Source organism: Homarus americanus, unplaced genomic scaffold (assembly GCF_018991925.1).
Source record: "Homarus americanus isolate GMGI-L3 unplaced genomic scaffold, GMGI_Hamer_2.0 scaffold22602, whole genome shotgun sequence".
NCBI classification, from domain to species: domain Eukaryota; kingdom Metazoa; phylum Arthropoda; class Malacostraca; order Decapoda; family Nephropidae; genus Homarus; species Homarus americanus.
The window spans coordinates 211-11,114 of record NW_024750422.1 but is presented as its reverse complement, the minus strand read 5'-3'; the positions used below and the strand labels follow the sequence as shown (position 1 = coordinate 11,114).

The 10,904-nt window shown below is 49.2% G+C and overlaps 1 protein-coding gene across 1 annotated transcript; it reads left to right on the top strand.

Annotated features, from left to right (window-relative positions):
- Positions 1-200: 200 nt before the first annotated feature.
- LOC121854064 (integumentary mucin A.1-like) lies at positions 201-644 on the top strand (the record flags this gene model as incomplete). Its single annotated transcript, XM_042348454.1, has 1 exon — positions 201-644. A coding segment is annotated over exon 1 (444 nt), but the record flags the coding sequence as incomplete, so codon positions are not given.
- Positions 645-10,904: the final 10,260 nt, after the last annotated feature.

The window sequence follows — 10,904 nt, the reverse complement described above, 5'->3', positions numbered from 1 at the left end:
GCATGGATCACCTTTCCACCACACCCGGAGCATGGATCACCTTCCCACCACACCCGAGCATGGATCACCTTCCCACCACACCGGAGCATGGATCACCTTCCCCACCACACCCGGAACATGATCACTCCCCACCACACACCCAGCGGCATGGACACCTCCCACCACACCCGGAGTGGATCACCTTCCCACCACACCGGAGCATGGATCACCTTCCCACCACACCCGAACATGGATCACTTCCCACCACACCCGAGCATGGATCACTTCCCACCACACCCGGAGCATGGATCACCTTCCACCACACCCGAGCATGGATCACCTTCCACCACACCCGGAGCATGGATCACCTTCCCACCACCACACCCGGAGCATGGATCACCTTCCCACCACACCCGGAGCATGGATCACCTCCCACCACACCTGAGACTTCCCACCCGAGCATGGATCACCTTCCCACCACACCCGGAGCATGGATCACCTTCCCACCACACCCAGAACATGGATCACTTCCCGAGCATGGATCACCCCCACCACACCCGGACATGGATCACCTTCCCACCACACCCGGAGCAAGGATCACCTCCCACCACACCTCGGAGCATGGATCACCATTATCAAGCTTCAAGAACTGCTTCATGATAGTCGTAACTCGCTCTGCCTGCACGTATAGTATTTTACTTATTGAGCGCCAAGTCTCGCCTTTCCTTTATCTCTCCTTCCGCCCACTCCACATACCTCCCAATTGCCAGACCAACCAATACAAACACTTTCTAAATTGACTCCAGAACAAAGGAATTGATAAATGTGCACAGAAGACAGAGTGAATGTTGTCTAGAAGTTGTTTTTAAATTTATTCCGAGCAGAGAGGGACACAGAGGCCACTACACGACACATCTACCACCACAGGCCACTATACAACACATCTACCACACGCAGAGGCCACTAAACGACACACTACCACCACAGGCCACCACACGACACACCACCACCACACACACAGACACCCTCTACCACCACAGAGGCCACTACACGACACACTACCACCACAGGCCACCACACGACACACCACCACCACAGGCCACTACACGACACCCCACCACAACCCAGAGGCCACTAAACGACACACTACCACCACAGGCCACTTCACGACACACCCTCCACCACAGGCCACTACACGACACTGTACCACCACAGAGGCCAACACGACACACCACCACCACAGAGGCCACTACACAACACCCACCACCACAGGCCACCACACGACACCCCTACCCCCACAGAGGCCACCACACGACACACTCCACCACAGAGGCCACTACACAACACTTCACACCACAGAGGCCACCACACGACACCTCTACCACCACAGAGGCCACTACACCACACACCACCACCACAGGCCACTACACGACACCCCTCTACCACCACAGAGGTCACTACACGACACACTACCACCACAGAGGGCCACACAACACACCACACCACAGAGGCCACCACACGACACACTACCACCACAGAGGCCACTACACGACACATCTAACCACCACAGGCCACTATACAACACATCTACCACACCGCAGAGGCCACTAAACGACACACTACCACCACACCACCACACGACACACTGCCACCACAGAGGCCACTACACGACACACTACCACAGGCACACACTACCACCACAGGCCACTACACGACACCTCTACCACACCGCAGAGGCCACTAAACGACACACTACCACCACAGGCCACTTCACGACACACCACCACAGGCCACTACACGACACTTTGCCACCACAAGGCCACTACACGACACACTACCACCACAGAGGCCACTACACAACACCCACCACCACAGGCCACCACACGACACCCCACCCCACAGAGGCCACCACACGACACACTACCACCACAGAGGCCACTACACAACACCTCTACCACAGAGGCCACTACACGACACCTCTACCACCACAGAGGCCACTACACGACACACTACCACCACAGGCCACTACACGACACCTCTACCACCACAGAGGTCACTACACGACACACACCACCACAGAGCCACACACAACACACACACCACAGACACACACACACACACTACCACCACAGAGGGCCACCACACACTACACCACAGAGGCCACTACACGACACACTACCACCACAGAGGCCACTACACATCACACTACCACCACAGAGGCCACTACACGACACCCACCACCACAGAGGGCCACTGACACACTACCACCACAGAGGCCACTACACGACACCTCTACCACCACAGAGGCCACTACACGACACCTCTACCACCACAGAGGCCACTACACAACACACTACCACCACAGAGGCCACTACACGACACACCACCACCACAGAGGCCACCACACGACACCACTACCACCACAGAGGCTACTACACGACACACCACCACAGAGGCCACACACGACACCTTACCACCACAGAGGCCACTACACAACACACTACCACCACAGAGGCCACTACACGACACCTCTACCACCACAGAGGCCACTACATGACACTTCCACCACCACAGAGGCCACTACACGACACACTACCACCACAGAGGTCACTACACGACACCCTACCACCACAGAGGCCACACATGACACTTCCACCACCACAGAGGCCACCACACGACACCTCTACCACCACAGAGGCCACTATATGACACTTCCACCACCACACAGGCCACTACGACACACTACCACCACAGAGGTCACTACACGACACCTCTACACCACAGAGGCCACTACATGACACTTCCAACACCACAGAGGCTACACACGACACACTAACACCACAGAGGCCACTACATGACACTTCCACCACCACAGAGGCCACTACACGACACACCACCACAGAGGTCACACACGACACCTCTACACCACAGAGGCCACTACACAACACACTACCACCACAGAGGGCCACTACACGACACCTCTACCACCACAGAGGCCACTACATGACACTCCACCACCACAGAGGCCACTACACGACACACTACCACCACAGACGACGACACCTCTACCACCACAGAGGCCACTACACGACACACTACCACCACAGAGCCACTACACACACACTACCACCACAGGCCAGGCCACACACGACACCTCTACCACCACAGAGGCCACTACACGACACCTCTACCACCACAGAGGCCACTACACGACACACTACCACCACAGAGGCTACTACATGACACCTTACCACCACAGAGGCCACTACATGACACCTCCACCACCACAGAGGCCACTACACAACACACTACCACCACAGAGGCCACTACACAACACACTACCACCACAGAGGCCACTACACAACACACTACCACCACAGTGGCCACTACACGACACCTCTACCACCACAGAGGCCACTACACAACACACTACCACCACAGAGGCCACTACACGACACACTACCACCATAGAGGCCACTACACTACCTTCACCTCAAAAAATATCGAGAACCTTTTAGGGATAACTAGATAACTTTACTGGTACAGTCCCCTTCACTAGTGCGTTTACAGGGGCTCCTCAGGTTTTGTGCAGTGTGGCAGTCCTGTGTTTGTTTACATTCGACAGAAGAACACTCGCAATAGTAAACATACTATTGAATCAAATTAAAACAATATTAAAACAAATATACCAAGGATAATGATTTGTGGAATGTTTTTATGACGAGCCCCTGTAAACGCACTAGTGAGGGGGACTGTACATATGATATAAACAAAGTGTAATGATATATAAAACCAAATTTAATAAAGTTTTACACTGTAAATAATTCCAGGTTTTAACACAACCGCCATCTTACAAGTTATAGGAGCAGTAAGATAAACACGGCATGATAACACGGTCAACTTTATGGTGTGTTATACCATGAGTTCTCGGTGACCTTTACTTCATGATCTTTACTTGTGTGTGTGTGTGTGTGTGTGTGTGTGTGTGTGTGTGTGTGTGTGTAACTAAATCTTCGTATCAATTTTAGTTAACACAGGAACAAAGGCCACCGTTCCCCCACCTATTCCTCAGACAGCTTCATGCTGACACACACACACCACCACTTGTCTTCATTATGGATATTGGCAAGTGCTCTGCCTTCATGTTTCTTATACAGAATAGATTGGTATCTTCCTTGTCGCCCCTCGCCTGCCTAATAAAACTTGACCTCCGTTGCGGGCGATAGGGGTGGTGGGTTAAGGGCGATGGGAGTGGTGGGTTAAGGGCGATGGGGTGGTGGGTTAGGACAAGGCCACCTTCTAGGTTGCCTTGGTTAGGGGTGGTGGGAGAGGTGAAGTTAGTAATAGTGAAACAGTTTATTTAGCCAGGAAAATACAGATACAGAGTGGACAATAGGTATCTTTAAGGGTACTTGGAAAAAATGGCAGTGGAAAAAATGGCACAGGGAAATATGACACAGGAAAAATTGGCACAATTTTTATACTAGGAAAAATGGCACAACAAATTTCACTTCGAGCTCACGAACCACAAACGAGCAAACGAGCTAACGAGCCTGTGTTTGAAGCGAGGGCAGGACAAAAGCCCCCTAGGACAAAATGGTAGCAGGAGAAAACGGCCCCACCATGTGACCAAAACTGCCTAACTCTAACCTAACCTAACCTAACCTAACCTAGCCAAAACTGAGCATGATAGCAGCCATATTGACAGTCTGAGTTGGCTTGGTAACTAACCAGAAGTGGCAACTGGTTGTTTGGTCCAATGTTTACATCGTTTACATTTGACAGTTGCCACTTTTGGTTATTTACCCAGCCAGCGTTTCACTCTGACCCGCTTCCGTTCGTCAGTTAATCATAGCAGCTCAGACTGTCAGCATGGCTGCTATCATGCTCAGTTTTGGTTAGGTTAGGTTAGAGTTAGGCAGTTTTGGTCACACCGTGGGGCCGTTCTGGCTTAGGCCGTTTTCGATTGGGGCCATTTTGTCTCGAAACCGACAAAAGCCCCCTAGGACAAAAGTCCCTCAGGAGAAATAATAAGAATTTTTAAAATAATAATTTAATTTTTTTACAGTTTATGAACACTTCTCTAACCTAACTTAACCTAACTTAACCTAACCTAACCTTCGAGAATTCTGTTTTAGTTATAAAGAAGTATACAAGGAATGTTTATTAAATCTGCAATGACATATGTTTTGTCTACTGGGGTAATTACTCCCCTGACATTCAGTGACCTCACTGGGCCCTAGGGTCACCTCAGTAAATACAGAATGAACATGAAGGTAAAATATGTCGGTTTTTCTTTTCTATTTATTTAATAATGTTCTATGTCAAAATTGAAAGAGTTATAATATTCTAATTATTTAAATTGTAATAATTTCATATTTAAATCTATATATTTTTAATATTTCTAATGACCCTCTCTTTAACATAAAAACAGGGGGCTTCTGTCCTATTTTGCACTTTTACTGAGGGGCTTTTGTACTAGGGGGGCTTTTGTCCGGGCCCAATTTGGAGCTATCCAGCGTATTCGAGTTAATGATGATGTTTGGTAACTTGCTATATCGCCTTTGCTTAGCCCTGACTTCCCTTTATACATCTCGATCATATCTCGTGTTTTAGTTTGATACATTTGATAGAATTCCTTGGGGTTAGCCTTCGCCTCCCTTGCTACCTTCAGTTCATTATTCCTCTTTGCTTTTCTTATCTCGGTCTTAACCCTACCGGCCAATACCTTATTATAATCTCGGAGGTAAACTTCACCACGATTTATTCTCCTACCTATAGCCTTCCTTTGTCCAATAATATTCTTTAAATAAATGTTTATCCATTTAGGGTCATTGTTGTTTGATCTGAGTTTTCTGTATGGTATGTTCTGCCTTTGTGCATTAAGTAACTCATTAATTCAATCATTGTGGAACTCGTCAACCTCAGATCTCGTGATCAGGTCATCCTCAACCGTCATATTTTTTGAGGTTATAGTTGTCATGTTCACTTGGTAAAGTGAGGTCGTCCTCTGTGGGTACATTGTGTTAGGTCACCTCACGTGAGGTCATGTTTTATGTTATGACGTTGATCTAACTCTAAGTAAGCTTCAGTAACAAACGTTATAAAATTTTAGCGAAAACATTTCAATAAAAATTAATGTGCTATTTTTTCCAAATCTGATGATTATGCCTTTTTTCCGGTGCCATATTTTCCTATTGCCATTTATTCTGTGCCATTTTTTCCTGTGCCATTTTTTCCTATATTAATGTTTAAGAGATGATTTATGGTAGACTCGAGTGACAAGCCTTTCACTCAGGCACACAACATCCGCTCCTTCACTCACCTTTGGCAAACGCGAATACTGCCAACATCTCACCCTGGGTGAGTCACAGCTAGAGTCAGTCACATCCAGGGTGAGTCGGCCACGGGGATACAGTAGGGGGGAGATGGATAAAAAAGAAGTGAAGGAGATGAAGATGGATGAGGGGTAGGAGAGAGAGAGAGAGAGAGAGAGAGAGAGAGAGGGATTTGAGTCGGCGTAGATTAAACTTAGTATTAACACTCCTCCCCTCGACAGTGTTTAAGCGGGAAAAGAAGTGAAAAATTGTCTTTTTTTGCCATACCTGATGACTCGGTGGAGACAGTGGGGATTCTGAACTTTGTAACCAATGACCTTTTTTTTTATCAGTAAAAGACTCGATCGTGTTCAAGTCCCCAGGTGTAAGGTAAGACACTCATTTACAGCTGTAGGGTCATCTGGGAGCGAACCAATTATACTAAGAAAGTGAGGTGAGCGATGTTAACCACACAACCACAGCAGTTCCCGACAGTTAAGTACTACAACTACCTTGGTGACTTGGGTTGCCTTCACCTGTACAATCAACTCTCCGAAAGAATAAATATAAACTCAGTACTTATGAACGTTTGTGTAATTGTCTGGTTGACAGATAATGGCAAATTTAAGAGTGACGGAAGGAGTCAAACATCTCCTCTTAACTCTGGTGAACGATGTAGACTGAAAATCCCGCAGAAGAGACACAGTTTTCCTCAGAGAATATTGTACATTTAAACAGGTTAAGAATGTCTAAGATTTATGGCATATTGATCACCCGGTGAGACGAAGAGTGAGAGAGGATGAAGGTGAAGTCGCCTGTCAACACCATTAAATCCAGCAACATTTATCAGGATGAAACACTAATCTTGATGTTGCTGCTGTTGCTGAGGACCACCACTTGTTCGTGTTCATGTTCTTGTTCATTATTACGTTAACTTTACCGTCATTTATCTACCTATGTCTGTATGTATGTATGTATGCATGTATGTATGTATATATGTATGTAAGTATGTATGTATGTATTTATGTATGTATGTATGTATACCTGTTAGTTTATAGTCGGTCATCATTTATGGGATATCTCGTGCTTACTCTTTAAGCTTATTCCAGCCTTGATGTCTTATCTTATCAGTAATACTGAGGTGTGTGAAGAGACGATAAGCCGTGAGGATACTTTGATTATTCCACTTGAGTGTTATGAGTTACCAGAGGGCGGCGACCATGGCGGACTGTTATGGTGGAATACACGGGCAGTACTTCACCCTATACTCGCTCCTCTCATTATAATGACTTACTCCCCTGTTAAAGAGTCTTATTGTAAGTCTTATTGCCTTTGGAGAAATATTAATCGAATATATTGAAAGACAATTATCGTTTGTACTTACCAATATTTTCATTATTATTGATTTTGTGTTTTACAATCCATCAAAATTTTAAAATTTCACTGCCTGTTATGTGTTTCATTGATAACACACACACACACACACACACACACACACACACACACACACACACACACACACACACACACAGAATTGCTGTTCGACACCACAACCGCATCCAGCCCATACGAGCACGAACTGATTGCTATAAGAACAGCCCAGTCCCAACCATTGTAAAAATTATCAATAACTTGTAATCAACCAGTGTATTCACTCCCAGTCAATCTTACTTTTTGCACTGTCACTATGTTGAAATGCCCCGTAGTTTGAGCTTCTCCCCACCTAGTTATTATACATCATCTTTGTATCACTTATGTTATTTGTATATTATTGGTCAATCAAGAGACCCATTCCCCAATTATGTAACTATATTTTCAGCCTTCCGGCTGTCATGCTCTTTCAATAAACCGTTAATTATTATTATTATTATTATTATTATTATTATTATTATTATTATTATTATTATTACACACCTGCACAATCCCCCACACACTCCTCCCTGCACATTCCCCCACACACTACCACACACACTCACCCTCACACACACACTCTCTCACACACACTCCCCCTACACACTCTCTTCCTCACACACTCCCCCTACACACTCTTTCCCACACACACCCCCACACACCCCCCACACACTCTCTCCCCACACACCCCACACACCCCACACCCCCCACACACCCCCACACACTCTCCTCACACACCCCCACACACCTCCACACTCTCCTCCCATCCCCCACACACCCCCACACACCCCCACACACCTTCCCTCACACACCCCACACACCCCCCACACACATCCCCACACACACCCCACACACACCCCCCCACACTCTTCCCCACACACCCCACACACCCCCACACACCCCACACACCCCCACACCCCACACACACACCCCCACACACTCATCACACACCCCCACACTCTCTCATCACACCCCCACACACCTCCCCACACACCCCACACACACCCCCCCCACACACCCCCCACACCCCCCACACACTCTTCCTCACACCCACACACCCCCCCCCACACCCCATCACACCCCACACACCCCCCACACACCTCTCACCCACACACCCCCACACACCCCCACACACCCCCACACACCCCCCACACCCCCCCCACACCTCCCACACCCCCACACACACCCCCACACACCCCCACACACCCCCACACCTCATCACACACCCCACACCCCCACACCCCCCCACACACCCCCCACACACTCTCTCACACTCCCCCCACACACCCCCACACACACCCCCCCCCACACACCCCCCCCCCCACACACCTCTTCCCCCACACACCCCCCCACACACACCCCCCACACACACCCCCCCACACACCCCCTCCCCACACCCCCACACACACCCCCACACACCCCCACACACACCCCACACACACCCCACACACCCCCACACACCTCACACACACCCCCCACACACCTCCCCCCACACACCCCCACACACACCCCCACACACCCCCCCACACACCTCTCTCCCCACACACCCCACACACCCCACACACCCCCACACACTCTTCCCCACACCCCCACACACACCCCTCCTCACACCCCCCACACACTCTCTTCCACACACCCCACACACACCCCCCACACACCCCCCACACACACCTCTCTCTCTCATCACACACCCCCCACACACACCCCCACACACCCCCCACACACCTTCATCACACACCCCCACACACACCCCCACACACCACCCCCACCCACCCACACAACCCCCACACACCCCCACACCCCACACACTCTTCCCCACACCCCCCACACACACCCCACACACCCCACACACACCCCCCACACACTCCCCCACACACCCCCACACACCCCCCACACACCTCTCTCATCACACACCCCCACACACCCCCACACACCCCCTCACACACCCCCCACACACCCCCCCACACACCCCCCACACACCTCCCCACACACCCCACACACACACCCCCCACACACACCCCCACACACCTTCCTCACACACCCCACACACACCCCCACACACACACCCCCAAACACTCTCACACACCCCACACACACACCCCCCACACACACACTCCCCCACACACCCCCACACACTCCCTCACACCCCCCCCCACACACCCCCCACACACTCCCCCACACACCCCCACACACACACCCCCACACACTCCCCACACACCTCTCCCCACACTCCCCCCCCACACACACCCCACACCCCCTACACACTCCTCCCTCACACACTCCCCCACACACCATCACAATACCGACGCATCCGCCTAAAAAATTAATTATACAAACATTATCTCAACACACTGCCAAATTGAGAGCTCTTGAACACATACACACTCTACAGACTGATGATAATATCACAGACCATCTACACTGATGGATCTCTTTAACACCGCCTGTGGGAGAGCTGAGTACTATTGTTGTGACTAACCTGACGGCAATATAATTGGAAAGGAGTTAGAATTAACAACTGGGCATCCACCTACAAACTGAATTAGCTGCTTACACTCACAGCTATTAAATCCATTGAAACCACTGTTACTGACAGTCCATCATCACTGACTCTCATCCTCACCACTTGCCCTTGGCACCCTCGACTCCAGGTTGTTTTTGTCTCTGAAGCCAGACAAATATGCGTGCCTTTGTTGACGTGTGTCAAGGTCAAACTGTTGTGATCCCTCCTCACATAGGCCTCATAAAACATGACAGAGTTGATGCCCTCGCCAAACTCAAGTCTAACAAAGTACACTGATGATACAATTTGGGTCTGTCAAAAGAACCTGAAATCCTGTAATTAGGAAAGAACTTATTGATGAGTTTGATCTCATGCAGACTAGTGCAAACAGGCACTAGTCGATCCATATTTACTATGATGAGATGTAACATGTAGAAACATGTATATGGAGCAAGTAAACAAGATCACTAGATTACAAGATGTTGTAAATCCAGATTAAGGTTAGGGATATAAGTACCTTTGGCAGTATGTTCCTTCACAGATGTAACAAAGGTAAAGTGTGTGGCCATACATATGGTCACACACTTCTGAACACTACGTCTTTGACAGGTCCAAGCATTACTGTGTGAAATGGCACAACACTTCATCCCAAAGGCAAGATAGCCGACATATTAAGATTTACCCATTTTTTGCAA